The sequence below is a fragment of the Convolutriloba macropyga genome, chromosome 9 (assembly GCF_964194025.1).
Source record: "Convolutriloba macropyga chromosome 9, txConMacr16.3, whole genome shotgun sequence".
In the NCBI taxonomy this organism is placed as follows: Eukaryota; Metazoa; Xenacoelomorpha; order Acoela; family Convolutidae; genus Convolutriloba; species Convolutriloba macropyga.
The window spans coordinates 17900977-17917203 of NC_134476.1; the positions used below are offsets into that span (position 1 = coordinate 17900977).

Here is a 16227-nt window from a genome sequence, read left to right on the forward strand (position 1 = left end):
TCCGGAGCCATTATTTCAGGAAATTGATCTCTTAGGACAAGAAGCAGGCAAATGTTTTGATGTCCAGTAATAGTTCCAAATAAAATAGTGTTATTGGCTAAGAAGAATATTATTTTTGATTACCTCTTTTTTATTATTTTGATGACATTAAGACTTTTTCTAGAAGTTATAGAGTACAGAAAACTCCAATAAACTGTCTGAACATGCTTCATTTTGTTTGAATATTGTTTTTTGTTAGATTGTTGCGAACGTGGTACTAATTGTTGCGCTTATAATTAACTCGACCGAAGAAATGTAAACAAAACGTCGTCTTGAGTAGCCAAAAAAGAGTGGATCAAGGACAGTTTTCGTGACCTATTCATTAACCAGTTTATATTTGTTAGTTACGCAACCAAAATAGGTTCCAAAACTCGCCTATGCTACTATGCTAATAACCGAAACCTCATTTGGTTGATTTACTGGCGGTAAATTTTTCTAAAATGCAAGTCAGCTTTGTCCTCGTTTCAATTGAATGAAGTTTATGTTGAGGAGTTTGCTATTCCAGACCACTAAAATCAATTTTAACAATTTTCTACAACATCTAACAGTGGTTATTGTTGTTTAGTGAATTATATATTTCTAACAAGGAGGCTCAGTAATGGACCAGACAAACCCAAAAATCAAATCATAGCAAACATTAAGTACGATCAAGACTCGATGTGCATACATAACACTTAATAACAAAATGAAATTGGAGTTAGATACAACCTGAACTGAACAAATTAACCTGTACTTCAATAGATCCTCAACGCCAATTGGGCTACTTTTTTTGTGTGATAATGTGGCAAGGAAGCAAGGAATTAAGAAATTGGCAAATATCCAAAAATCACACTTTTTAAAATTTGTAGTACCAAAGCCAGGAAACCGTTAGTTGAAAAAAACCCATTCTCAAATTTGGATCTTGATTCAGTAGAAAAAGGGTGCAACCTGCCCTTACCGAAACAGCTACAAAATTGACAGAAATAAGACAAAAGTGACATAGCTCAAAATTTAACTGAATTTTTAAAAAATAATTGTTATCGAAATTGCAAAAAAAACATAAACGTTCAACTTAAAACAAAAAACAAATTGCTTTGCAACTGCTCGGAAGGCTATCTTTGTTTGTTATTAGTGAGACTGAATCGAATGATAAGACGACAAAGCAACAAACACGGACAGAACACAAAATTGCACAAACACATAATCGAAACCACACTCTTGAAGTCATTAAAAGCATAAGACCATGAAAAACTGCTTAAACTTCAGATTGACAAAAAGGGTTTAAGTTTTGTGCTTGCGATCCGATGAAGTTTATGTTATTGGGTTTAGTAATTCAGACCCCTGAGATTCTTTTAAACAATACTCCACAACATCTAATAGTGGTTATAGTTTTTGTTTAGTTAAATATATATTGCTAACAAGGAGCCTCGGTAATGTGCCTTTGCACATAATATTACGACACGGCTCATCCACATTTTGATTTAATTGTTTATCAAGTGAGGAAGAGCTAGAAATTCGAATTTTGTTCAACAACTAAGTGAAAACAAGAAAGCTGGACTAAATGCCGACGAGACTTGCCATTAATGATAGTACTGGATCAGACAAACCCAAAAATCAAAAAATAGCAAACATTAATTACGATCATGACTCGATGTTCATACATAACACTTAATGACAAAATAAAAATGCAATCAGAAAAAAAACCGTCGGAACTGAACAAATTAATCTGTACTTCAATAGATCTTCAACACCAATTGGGCTACCCCATTTGTGTGATAATGTGGCAAGGAAACAAGACACTCAGAAATGGGCAATTATCCAAAACAAACTTTTCAAAATTTGTTGTACCAGAGCCAGGAAACCGTTAGTGGAAAAAAGTTTAGAAATGGGGTCTTGGATCACAACGGTTGCGACCTGCCAGTACCGAAACACAGCTACAAAATTGACACACTGAAATAAGACAAAAGTGACAGAGCTCAAAATTGCGCTAAATTTTTTAAAAACAAATATTTTCAAAGTTTCAAACCAGCCATAAATTTTCAACTTTAATCACAAAAAAATATTTTGCAACTGCTCGGAACACCATCCTTGCTTGTTATTAGTGAGGCCGAATGATCAGAGGACAAAAAAACAACAAATACGGACAGAAACCAAAATTTCACAAATAGTTTATTGAAACCACATTCTTGAAGTCATTAATACTATAAGACCCTGAAAACTATTCAAAATTTTAGGTTGACAAAAAGATTTGAATTATTTGCTTGGGTCTCATTTGATTTCAACTGGGTCTATTTTGTAAACGGTTTTTTTTAAAAAAAGAACCACAAATATAGACCAGTCCCGAAAGCTCGCGAGAATCTTATGAGAACACATTTCTAAGCTCTATAGACATCAGTCAAAGCATGAGCAACAGTAAAATTAATGTTAATACCACTTGAAAGTTTATGAGAACTAAAATAACGACTGTTGTAGGCAAAAGGAAAAAGAATCTAACAAAATTGTGCGAGAGAACCGTTTCGCGGCCGTTAAAAGTATGGATATTCTTTGAAATCTTAAAAAAACGTTCTTTTGCGCGTTCAATTTGAATTAGAGTTTTCTCTAATGTGACATTTTGAAAAGGGAACAAATAGCAACCATTGTAAGCCAATATGCACAAAGTTCACATTTTGTTTTTGAAATTTCGAGGTAAGAAAGCCAAAACAGCATTAGTTAAACATATAATCACCATAGAAAGTATTTTTGAGTTGTTTTGGAATACGTTTTGCCCTGTTTGTAATGAGACTAAGCTACTTGTGGACAGAAATAAGATTAAAAATTGGCAAACTTTACTCACATTCTCTTTAAACAAATATATTCAAAGTCATAACAGGGATTAGATAACAATTGAATGAATAATATAGGTTCTTCTATAGCTGTTAAGGAAGACAATTAGATCTATGATTTTTAAGGCGAAGTCATGAGACTGAAAAAGAACGAACAAATGAAGGAAAAACAAAAGAAATCAATTAAAATTTACGAAAACATTGTCAAAGCCATAAAGACTATGTGCTTTTCTCTGAAGACATAATATAAACTCATTTGCTCTCATTTTGTTGTAAATAGGGTCTGTCATTTGGACCTTTATTTTTTAAAATCATCTATTCTTGTGATTAATCAACATAAAAAAAACTACAAACTGCAAAAATATTATGAAAAAGACCGCGCCCCAATATGATCTGAATATTAATTGTTTGTAAGAATCCAAGATGCGTCGAAACTTAGCCTGATTTTGTTGCGCGTCCAACAAAAATAATTACTTATTCCCTAGGTTTGCAAAAAGATCAAATTAGCAAATGAAAAATTTCAATAAACCGAAAATAAGTTGTGCATATTGTGTATCAATTGAGTTAATTTTTCAAAAGTCGCCAAAGTTTCAATTCCGGAAAGCCTTATAGGAAGCGAATGGATGCCTAGCCTTTATTTGAGTTCCCAGAGATTGTGACCGCAGATGTAAGGTTTCTACTTCTGGCATATTTAAGCAAAGTGGGATACAAAAGCGTATTTGGAGCAATTTTTGATATTAAATATTAACCAAAAAACTCCGATAAAAGTAATCGGCAAGCCTCCGCTGTCCTGAAAAGTAAAACCAATAATATTGTTGTTTTAACAAATTTTAGCAAAATTCACGAAAATTTGGACAAAAATAAAAAATAACGGATTTCCGTCGACTATTCACAAAACTTTAAGCCTTGATAACTCCCTGTAACAAACGGAAAGCACAAAAATCGTTTCAATTCTATATTCGGCGCTGGACGGGCTTTCTAACAATACCACTCACAACTCTCTACGATTATTATGTCGATCGGCCGAAATTGACTGAACAAAAAAAACCATTTGAGTATATAGTTCCTCCCCCCACAAGTGGGTCGGAACAATTAGTATCACATCACGTTCACAATGCTCTAACAAAAGTAAATCCCCCATGCTGTACTGCCAGGTGATGGAGATCCTGGCTGAGAAGCGACTTAGTTCCCCCTTAGCAACCACTTATGGACCTGAACTCACATGCCAAGTGACAACGATCCAGTCATTCCTGAGAATCGCGATCGCTGCTTCCTTCTCCTGCGTGCCCACCGACACCTCCAAGCTAATGTGAGTTCCTATCTCGAATTATGTACATCTGATAACACCTGAGTTTCTATATGCCTTCTCTTTGCTTTTGCTATTGGAAGAAGGCCATCTATTTTCTGCGAGTTGTTGAAGGTCGAAATAGTTTTCAGAAGAAATATTCTCAATCCCCTTATTGCGTATGAAAGATGGCTAGTAATTTTTCAAAGCATTCGAAGATTTTGAAGTCATCTTTATGCTTGAAAGACCATGCAGTTTACTGCGGATAATTCCGACGTACAAATTACTAGAACCAAAAGTCGAATTTATTTTCATTTTTTTTTACAATTTCTGTTGCGTTTTCTTCAACCAAGCAGCCTTTTTCAGCTATTGTTCATTGATTATTACTCATCTCACTGTTCAAAAAATTATTATCACCATTTCCGAGGTGAATTTTGCAAAGAAAATACACTGACCGAATGAGAACAGCGGCGACCTATTCTCAGCTTATCTCTTGTGTAAGAACCTGTGCAAGTCCCTGTATCATTTTTTAGGTTCTCAGTTGAGTTGAGAGTATATTATTTTAGAATTCGATTGCCCCATCCAAAACCCAGGTACAAAAATTCTTTCCATGGAAAAAACGTTTTGTGTTTGTATATAAAGCACCTATTTCATTTTAATGAATACCCTATACAATGCCCATAGTTTAATTTTTTGTACTTCTCACATCCTTCAATTTATGTTTATGTTTTATCACTTCTATATTATCTCAACTGAAACTATTTGTCCAAGTTTTTATTACATTCAGGCTTTTTGGTTGACCCAATTGCTCAAACACGTCCAATTGTCAAACCATATTTCTCGGGTAAAACGTCTAACATATTTATTTATTTATTTATTTATTTTACTTTTAGGGCGCAAGACTTCATTTCAGCTGATGATGAAGATCACAAGAAGCCAAAACGTCGGGTTCGACGAGTTGGAGGCCGAACAGTTGAACAACTACTTGGTTAGTGTAAAAGATCTTTTTGTGTATAACTTATTGTTTCGGTTAGGTACTGAAACTATCGAGTATTTAATGTGAAACTATGACTCGAGTGACTTAATTTTTCAATTAAATTTCAGAAGGTTAATGAAATCATAAAACAATGCTTTTGAGGACTTCAGATTTGTAAAACGCTTGTGTCTTAATTGTGGTTTTTGTTGATATATAAACTGAATACACAACTGATTGCTATTTACGATTCATCAACAAATTGAATTATTGATGATTTTCAAATAGATTTTAATCATGTACTTTAAAAACGATTTCGTTTTCATCAAATGTTGAAAAATATTGACATGATCATTCTCAAATTTAGATCCTAATTGTAAGTTGTGAACTGACACGTTAAACTGGTCAATATTTTCAACTTGAATCCTGTTATCTCTCAACACCGATCCTGTCTCCTGATATATTATTGCTGGGATCATGTCCAAACTGAATAACTCTCTTGATTATTATTATTAAATCAGTTTCCAGCTTTTTATATTTTTTCAAAATTTTTTAAGTTTGAGTTTTGTGTGATGCGCAGTTTTACTGGAGAGTTTGTTTTGAACAATTTTTCACATTTTTTTTGCTTTCAGAGTTGATCGTTTTTAGTGAGCAGTGAACACAAAAATTATTTGTTTGAATTAAGCAGATAATTTGCTGCTTGACCAGAGTCAAGTGATTTTTCAAATCGTAACTGTTCGCCTTCCTTGCTGAAATCTATTTTTTTCATGATACAAGAAAGTTTTTGAATTTATTGCTATGGGAAGAGTAAGTTCGTAATTTTCATGTCACAATTTCAGCATAATTAATTGGGGGCGGTTATGCCATTTGTATTGTAAAAATTTTATTATTTGCTCTTGAACGAAGTCTGAAGCAATTATAGTAAGCGTGTGTGTCTTTTTGTGAAAAGTTTTTGCTTGACCGTTTTTGCGCTTTTTGATCTAGAAAGTTATTTACTTTCAAGTGAGTTTACTTTTTCACGCTTGACATCTGAATTTTTATTTGATCTCAATTGCTCGCTTTTCAAAGTAAAATTTGGTGCAAAAATAAAACAGATTTTAGGCGATTGAGAATGAATGACGGTTTGGTTTAGTGAATGAGATGTAAGACTGTCATACTTGAGGTCGCGGGTTCGAGCACCCGTATGGAAAGATTTTTTTTGCACCTATAAAAGTTTGTGAACTACACCCCGTCTAGATTTAATTACTCTCCGCCTATAGCTCGATTGCAATTCATCTGAAGTTAGTCGGTTTACATTCGAATTTCTTGTTCGCCAATTTTGTGAACGAAACAAAAGGAAAATATGTAATCAGATTCTATTGAATGAAATTTTTAACCGTTTCCGGGCAAAAATATACAGCCTCAAAAATGTTTTAGGCACTAGAATTGTTTTGTAGACTTACAAATGGTTTTAGACGTAATAAAATTGTCGATTTTCCCTTGTTTTTCAGTTTTGAAAGTTTTCAAGTTCCGGGACAAACTTGTTTTTCAATAATCATTTTTGTTTTATCTGAATAGTATTGTGCTCGTAGAAATAATCCCTTGGCAAAAAAAAACGCAAAGGTTGTTGGCCAATCAGCCATTATACGATGGGCTTTGAATGATGTTGCGCGACGAACGTTTGGAGACTATCTCTCTATCTGATAATTTTTTACTCATATCAACTAAGCCATTTGTATGCAAAATTATAGTTTTTTTGCTACAGATCAGATAAACAAATCTATACCTTAATATTTTTTCAGCCATTCTTAATATCCTCCCATAAACAAACAAGAAGTTCCTTCTTAAAATTTACATACGAGTTTTTATCAGTGTTTCAAATCTTAGATGTCCTAGCTGTAATTTCATAAACAAGAAGTTGGAAGAATGTGCATCAGCACAATATTTGTCGTTCGCTCGGAAAAACGCTCGAATAATTAATTATTTTCCTGAAGAGCTAAGTGCTCAGGACAGGCAAAACAGTTCCGTAAATTTGAAAAAATTTTGGCAATTATCTTGATTGTAAAGACTACGCGTCGTATGGAGCAATCAGCTGAAAATTAATTAGCTCTGGTAAGTATATACTTAAAGTTTTTACTAGAGCTTAACTTGAAAGAAATTGTTTCATATTTGCTTGTTTAATTATTAGTCTGCTTTTACACTGCACTGCATTTGTTTTGTGGACATTAGGCGAAAAATTAAAATTTTTAAGATGACGTCAAAATCCACTTGACGCTATAAAGTACTCAAAAGTCCCTAACCATTGTCCTTACATGAAATGACAAAACAAAGCACATATAAAGTATACCATTTTTCTCCTCGCTAACATTTGGGCAAAGGTAGGTGGCAAAAATACGAAGGCAAGAGTAGAAAACTTGATTAAGAGCTTCATTGCTTTATCCTAATTAGTTTCAGAAAAATATTGCCATAAATGGTGGATGAGCAGAAAACGAAATGCTGAATATTAAAAAAAAGCTGTGAACATTTTTGTAAGCTGTTGTCGTGGAGAGACATTTGTTAGAGACACTTTTGTACTTTGTAGCGTCACGTTGATTTTTAAGTACGTAGTGCTTTTAATTGGTATTTGCCTATTGTCCACAAAACTTTAGTTCAAAATTGTCACCTAATGGATACAAAAAATGTGTTGCCTAATCGAGTTTTCGGCTTCTATCCCATCCCCCTGACCCCCTTTTCCCTGTTTCTTGTCCCTAATTTCCCTTACTGTGCTTCGTCTGCTTAGAGGCATAAAGTGTTTTTCAGGTGTCCAAATTGGCTAAATCCCGTTTTCATTCTCTAGGTACAACTAACACGGAGAAACCGTCGATCGTTGTCGGTAAATTAATTGCACGCGTCATTTAAACTTCATCTGTAGTAAAATCAACAGATTTAAGCTCTGATTCATAAAAATTTTATCTGTAACACCCTCAGAAAAACTGTAGTTTAAAAAAGCGAAAACTCCTAGAAGCATTAGCGATGCATTTAGTCATGGACTTGATTTTAAGTGACGTCTCAGGTGACTGATTTTAGTAACTTGCGCCACAATAATATTTGGCAATTCTGCTCTATGTTATCATTTTATCACCATTAGATCAGTAACTTTTAATGGAAGTACCATTGCGTTTCTTCGAACTCTTAAATGTAACATTTGTCTTGAAATGAAATGATCATAACTACTATAATAAAATATCTTAAACTTTGAATAATATTCAATAATTTTCTTCAATTTTGCAGATAATTTAATACGTGCAATCGAAGCAGGTAAAGTTTGCATGGGTTTGAAGCTGATCTCTGGAATGTTTTTTTAGTTTGAATGCTACTGGTTTTACCAAAATAAATACTGACTTTTATTTAATTCACGTTTTCAATTGCATTAGTTTCCAGTTTCTTGATTTTAGTTTTACTCAATTTGTACGAAATTGAATTTCTCTACTTTTTGTTCCTGAAAGCTCATTTCATTATTTTGATTGGCTAACAATCGACTAGTTAGTGATGTCTAATAAGTTTCGATATTATTTCTAGATTCAGTTGATAACGACAAACTTAGTAGTAAGTCTCACACCTTTAATCTCCACCGTGTAATGTTTGGACTGTCTCTATTAATCTGTACTTGCAAATCCATACGCCTTAATTCTACCAAACCCAGCTCTATAGAAATGCTTTTGGCCGGGATCGAACCCTCAACCATAATCTGGACTGCCCAAAAAATCACGTTGACAAAAAGGCGTTTTTCTGTTTGATGTAATCTGTGCGATGCTATAATTTTGGTTAAAAGAAATTGATGAACAGTAACCGTTCATCAGTTTTACCTTTCGTTCTGTAAGAACAGAATTGATCTCGATCGCACCTTCGCCAGTTGCCAGCACCATTTTATCACCAAATTGAGTTTGTTCACTACTCACGCGTGATAGAGTTAAACTTAATACCTACCCCGTTTGCTAATTACCATCATCAACCTTGATGTGAATTTTAAAAATCTGGAATTCGAATTAACTTAACAAATGAAGCAAATTCAAAGTGTCAATCACTAGATCTAACAAGATAATAGATCTATAATCCAACAAAATTGCCCAATAACTGCATTTTGAAAGTGTCTCTGCGACTGCGGCGATTGTCTGTCTATTCGTCTATTTGAACTCAAGGCCAAATGATACCTTTTTAAAGCAAAATTGTTTACATTTTACGTACATTTCAGAGGAGGACGAGGCGAATAGTGACGTAGAAGCCGAAAACACAGGAGTGACTCGTGTCTTGACGAGTTCTAACTCTCAGCCTACTTTCTCTCTAGTGGCGGGGTTGTTATTGGATGCTGCTTATCAGGACTTGAACGCCATTTACATGACTTTAAGCTCAACTCCAGGTAAAGTTGATGCGATATGATAAAACTTCCATTTAGCATTTTAAAAAAAACTCTGAGGCACTTTATTTTCTTGTTGTGTTTGAAATTGTGATAGCAACGCGTTAGATCTATATTATGTCGTATTCAGATAAATTCTCTGAAAATAGATATGAATATATTCAATTTCAGAATGTAAAGAGCGTATTCCCGTGATTTTGCTTCTTCCAGACCAGATATTTATAATTGAGTTTTGCACTAAGCATTTAATTGAACAGGTTAAAAACAGTCAGTTGTGGACTTTTGACAAGAGAGAGTGCTTAGAACAAGAGATCTTTATATTTTTTTTACAAGTTTAGCAAGAGGAAGATGAAATTTTGAGGTTTAATAAGGAGAGAATAAGGATTCAGTGGTACCCAAGTTTGAGATCCTAAGAGTAGTTAATGCATTGTCGCAGCACTAAGCGTGCAAGATAAAAAAAAGTACTAGTTTGTATCCAGTAGTAGTCAACTTTTGCAGTATACAAAAGCGTAGACACCTGTTACAATTTCAGTCGGTGATCTTTCGCCCTCCGAGTTAGACTTCTTCATTCAATCACTTATCGGACTGGGTCGAATCTACGAAGTGAGACAACAGAGAACAGAGCAAGCACAGCATCTGATGAAAGCTCTAAATGCATTACAAAAGCATCCTTTGTTCACCAACAGTGACCATAGCTACAATACTGATAACTTCTGGGATGTTGATTCGAGAGTCCGTCTGGATGTGAAACTGTGGATGAATATTCGACTAGAGTTGACTGGGGCTCTCTTGGAGGAAGTTCGAGAAATGGGCGCCATTGGCGGTACGAAATTTTTTAATGCCATAAACGAATGTTGATTGATAAACGGCCAATGTCAGTTGATTTTAAACGCGAAGCTGACGAGCTTGCCAGTTTAAGCTATTGATGAATTTTGCAAATGTGACTTTAATATTTATATTTAATCTGGAATTTTTGAGCACTCATTGCATTTATAAGGGAACAAACTTGGTTTTTGAAAAATATTGGCTGATTGCAGCGTGTTTACCCCTATATTAGGGGAAATTGATAGGCATATTGATCAAATCATAAAATATGCGCAGTTTTAACATTGGATACTTTAACCCATCACCATCTCTTTTTCTTCTTTGTTCTTAAATTTGTTTTTCTTTGGCTATAAGATTCCGTTCATGTGGTTTATTTCGCACGTCTTCAGATTTATTTCAGAACTTGCGAAATATTTTGGTCACTTGTTAAAATCAGATCATAATTAAGGTTTTGACAAAAAACGGTGCCTGATTTCTTGTAAACAATTTTCCGAGTTTTTGTTCTGTGGTCTCTTTGACTGTTTAACTTCAAAACTCACTGCCAATCATGTGGTTCAATCTCGGGGGTTTTCTCGACATCAGAAAAGAAAGAGATGCTCATGTGCTACTGAGACGATTACCGATTGAAAACTTAGTTCATAATTCTTTGCCGTGCCTAGTTACATTTGCAGCACTTATTTTCAACGTTTTCTGTAAAAATGCTCAATTCTCAGTACAAAAAGTCTTATTGGCATTAAATTTTTGTATCATTCATTTCAGGCGAAGTGTGGATTGACGAGTTGGGACGATGTCGTATGCACTGTGCAGAGGGAGTGTTGGAGGCAGAGAAGTACGAGGACAACAGCCTCACTGCCCAGTATCTCTACTTGGCCACTCTCTTAGACATCAAAGAGGGAAAACCCATTCCCAACATCATGGAAAACCTCGTGGTTAGTACAAGTCATTGTAGAAACATGTTAGTGTCTGACATTTTTTATTATAGTTGATGAACTTCGTAGATTTAAAGATACAGCTAATAGCTGGAGTTAATTACTTCTTGATGTAAAAGATCATTGCCAGCTGTAAATTTAACTTGAAACGGTTTTTCTAGCTATTTCTGCTTCTGTAATTTAACATGACCTTATAAAATCTATTTTGGGACACGTTTTGAAATTGACGCAACTTAAATGGTTGGATTTTAAAAAAGTTAAACTCGTTTTAAGAGAAAAAATTATCTACAATTATCAACTCTCGAAGTATATTACTTTTGAGCATACATCAAAAGGTAAAAAGTAAAATCTGCTATTTACTGATTTTTAGTCATTTTCCAAATTTTGTCAAAACTTCTATAACTGTGTGTAAAAATTGACAATTATGATTAGGACTGCATTGGTGCCCTGGAGGGTGACATAATATCCTCAGTTTACGAGTACAGAATATTCATCTGTGCCAAAGTCCTCCATGGAGACCTACAGGCACTGGACTGGTTCCGGAAGACAGAAGACGATGTCGAGAATGACAGGATGGCAGAGAGTATCTACAAGACATACTCGGAGGCACTTCAGTTTGCAGTGGATTTGGGGTGAGCTAGCTTTTATAAAAATAAACCACCCTTAACATATTTCATCTACAATTTTTAAATAGTTTTGCGATCGGAAACAAATGCTTTTGTTGCAGTTTACTTAATTAATCAAAGTTTTTTGCAATTAATTTAGACCTTGAAAATTCTATTTCCTACCAATTTTTATATTTTATAAATTTCTATTTCCTACCAATTTTGCTATTTTATGAAATTTCTATTTCCTACCAATTTTTCTCTTTTATGAAATTTCTATTTCCTACCAATTTTTCTATTTTATGAAATTTCTATTTCCTACTAATTTTTCTATTTTATGAAATTTCTATTTCCTACCAATTTTTCTATTTTATGAAATTTCTATTTCCTACCAATTTTTCTCGGTTCCAATTTGACTTTCAGTGGAAAGAAGCCCGCAAACCAAAATTGCTCAAGACGCGGTGCAGTGTTTTATGAATTAAATTTCTCTAAATTTCTATTTCCTACCAATTTTGCTATTTTATGAAATTTCTATTTCCTACCAATTTTTTTCTTTTATGAAATTTCTATTTCCTACCAATTTTTCTATTTTATGAAATTTCTATTTCCTACTAATTTTTCTATTTTATGAAATTTCTATTTCCTACCAATTTTTCTATTTTATGAAATTTCTATGTCCTACCAATTTTTCTATTTTATGAAATTTCTATTTCCTACCAATTTTTCTCGGTTCCAATTTGACTTTCAGTGGAAAGAAGCCCGCAAACCAAAATTGCTCAAGACGCAGTGCAGTGTTTTATGAATTAAATTTCTCCAAAGTTCACGATATACTAAATACACAATGTAAGATGCAGGGAATTTTCAAGGAGAAACTGCGAGTAAGATAGATAATTTAGGTCAAGTTAGACAAGTTAATTAGGTGCATTAAGCAAACTTTTTTTTAAAAGGTTATTGTTTCGAAGGCGCCAGAGAGGTGAGTTGAGTGATATATCTTAAACAAACAAATTAATGAACAAAAGCATATTGAGCTGTCGATATATTTCATTTACTTAGCAAAGTTGTATTTGTGTATCAGGCCAAAGTCGAAATGATTGATTTAAAATTAGAAGAAAACCAGAGAACGAACATTTGAAGTGAACTAGATACTTTGAACAGAATTGGAATTTCAATTTGAAGTAAGTGAAAGTGCGATTTAGAACTTGCAAAATAATGGGCATTCCCAAACCTCTTACCCCCGACTTTTTAATTTATGTTCATCATTGGAATCTGAAATTTTTGTGGAGTTGTTGCCCTGATGATTTTCCATATATAATAGGGATGCGCGGCCGATTACGGTATTTTTGATCAGAGTTTTTAGCACCGGAAGTGGTGTTATTCGACGGTTTTTGATATTTTGCAGTATAAATTTGATAGTTTTTGGACGAATTAACGGTATAAAGCAGTCGTAATAGCATAAACTTGTGCAGTAATGTTTTGGGTAATCATGGCAAAGGTTTAGAAGGTTGTGGGAGAAAATTATTTGCATTTTGAAGTAAGAAAAGTCAATTTATCAGTTTTTCTAAATAGTTGTCCGACCCCCCCTGGGATGGGAAGGAGTTATTGGTTGATAACTGGTCAATGATGGGGAGGGACCCCTAATGGTCCTCTATTGCGAGTATAATTTTCAGGCCAATCCGACTACCCGACACCAATTATTAACACCGGAAGTAGCGTGATTTGAAAGTTTTTAGGTATTTTACTGTGAAATATGAATGTTTGAGTCAGAAATGAGGCGATTAATCAGTCGTAATTTAATGCACGTATGAATTAAGGTTTTTGCATGATCTTGGAAGGGTTTAGGATGTAAAATGGTGATTTTTGAGTATATTGGTAATTATCACAGGAATGTAGTTAGCACCTAAATTGAAATAGTATTTTTTCGAAAAGTTGAAGTCGGATTGACCTGAAAATGGGGGGATAGACTAATTTGGGTACGAGGAATCCGATATTAATGTCAGATCTGACCCCATACCAACCTGCACGGAATTAGCGCACGCTCGTGCTGCGGAACGTAAAATTTGAATTGCTCGTGGAGTATTGGTCGTAGCCCTATGATTTTTGGAGGGTTAGTGTAACTTTTCAAGGGCTTTCGATTGGTGTATTTTCAATCCCAGATTCCGACCGGAAGTTGGTGCTGCGGGACGACCCGAGTGCCGAAAACAAGAAATTGGCCTTTTTGGGCGGCCGAATGAGTTTGAAATGGTGTTAATATGATAACCTGAGACAGTTAGTGACAAAAAATACCCACCCGGTCATTTTTGACGAACTCGACTTTTCGGGTTTCGGCACGCACGACTCCTTAAAAAACTTTCGAATTGCAAACGACTCGCAACGGCTGATCCGTTGGTCATGAGATTTGGCAGGCAAGTTAGTGGCTCCCTATGTTTACTAGAAAAATTTACCCGAAGACGTTTTGACTACTGCTTCGCAAGTTATTAAGTTTGGAAATTTGGACTCATCTGGGAGGTCGATGAAAAGTGTGCGCGGTCATTGCTCGTGCTCTAGTGGGAGTTAGGCCATAAAATTTTCTGAGTAGGTGTAACTATGGTAGGACTTTCCAAGACAATAATTAGTTTTATCAATTTGACCCTTCATCTTGGATGATTGACCCCTGATTGACCCCTAGAGGTCAAATTGTGGGCTTTTAGGATTATTAGAGTTTTCGGCATGTATAATTACAGGGATTTACATGAAATGTTGAGAAAGCTCAGAATGGCAAATGCTCTTGGCTGTGGGGTTGAGATTATTTATTTATTCAACACATGATGTTTGACAGGGATTGACTGCAGCTAGTTAATTTGATAGCTGAAATAGAGGAATAAGAACTTTTCAGAGCAACGTTCAATGTTTACTAAGCAAACACTGATTGAAATGTCAAGTGCATATATGCGATAAAGCGGAGTGGTTTTGTTTACATAAGAGTCCAAAGGTCGCGTACTTAAGATAAGGAGAAAATTGAACAATGGTTGGTAGCAGTTGAGTGACAGAGCATAATTTGATATTGATTTGTTTGCATAGCAGACAAAGCCCTCCTACAGAATGTATCAGATTTCAAGCGTAAGTTGCAATGTTTACTTAAGAGATTAAGGTTTGTCTGCTTAAGATAAGATCGTATTGGTTGAGTATAAATTGAGGTGACACAGAAATTTTGGCAGAGGCAGATTTTGGGAGAACTTCAGAAGTTTGGAATGGCACAAGCGAGAGAAAGTATTTTGCTAAGTGGGACTAAGCTGTAAAAGATAGTGTGGGAAGAGATTGAGAGTGAGATTGAACTCTGGAAGTTTGTAATTGCAAGACCAGTTGGGATGCTGTGAGCTGTTTTGAATTAGTTCATTTGGGAAGTGAACCACGGATATTGGTATTATTATTGTAATTACTATTATAAATTGTCTTGAATTTGTTTTTTACAATGATGTGCAAGTAATTTTTTTAACTTACGTTATTCATATAACTAGAATTGATATTACGAGCCCCATTGTGAATTAACTTATTTTAAGGCAATCTAATTTGCAACAGCATACAAATGTGGAAGAGGGGAAATTGCAGAGTAACAAAGTAACGCTTGCTTCCCCAATTCAAAACCTTTGGTTTATTTTATTTGATCGATCTTCTGGGCGATAGAGTCCCCTCACTATTGAGCCTAGCAGAAATTCAGAAAACGGCACACAAGAATTCATAACTTCATAGTGTAAAAAGCGATTTTTGATCGTTTTTGGATCGCAATAGTCTGCATTCGCTTGTTTTTGCGAGATTTATTTTTGCTTGAGAGTTTTCAAATTATAAATATTTTCTAAATCTAGGTCCCTTCTAGGTTCGCCAAATTTAATATTGTGTTTTGTTCAAACCGACTTTAATATCGAACGCTTTCAAAATTGTAATGAAAATTGTTTTTCAACGTTCCTGCCAAATTTGCACCCGTTTTTGCCTCTGCTTGATGATCAGGTATTTAGGGTTTTTCTGGTAGATTTTATAATTTGTAGATTTTGGGTGGAAGCAATAGATTTTGAAGAAAACAAAACAATTGAAATGCTAAACCTATCATAAATTAAAGATATTAGAGTAAGTTCTTTGACCTTTTAGATCACTTGACTCAATCCCTTACTCGTTCACCCCTCCCCTTCCACCCTCAACCACTCGCACTTGACGCCCATGAGAACACCCACATCCATCGGACCCCACACACGTACACACACACACACACACACTTACTCTCACACACATACGCACGCGCGCACACACTGCACACACACACACACACCTACACACACGCGCGCACACACTTACACACATACGCACGCACACACACAAACGCACACACACCCCCACCCCTACATACACACGCAAATAAATATGCACACG

The 16227-nt window shown here is 34.8% G+C and overlaps 1 protein-coding gene across 15 annotated transcripts in view; it reads left to right on the forward strand.

The window, feature by feature from the left end:
• LOC142345649 (cilia- and flagella-associated protein 54-like) overlaps nt 1-16227 on the forward strand; it is a 129839-nt gene that overhangs the window by 87413 nt on the left and 26199 nt on the right. For 7 of the 15 annotated variants that reach the window (XM_075397830.1, XM_075397828.1, XM_075397827.1 and 4 more), the window contains 9 exons: nt 3995-4149; nt 4692-4718; nt 5019-5113; nt 8348-8374; nt 8636-8662; nt 9309-9473; nt 10003-10293; nt 11055-11224; nt 11657-11856. In XM_075397830.1, coding sequence (XP_075253945.1) covers nt 3995-4149; nt 4692-4718; nt 5019-5113; nt 8348-8374; nt 8636-8662; nt 9309-9473; nt 10003-10293; nt 11055-11224; nt 11657-11856 — 1157 coding nt within the window. Of the gene's footprint in view, nt 1-3994; nt 4150-4691; nt 4719-5018; nt 5114-7913; nt 7950-8347; nt 8375-8635; nt 8663-9308; nt 9474-10002; nt 10294-11054; nt 11225-11656; nt 11857-16227 lie in introns of all 15 variants that reach the window. The other 8 variants (XM_075397834.1, XM_075397842.1, XM_075397831.1 and 5 more) reach the window with 7 other exon arrangements.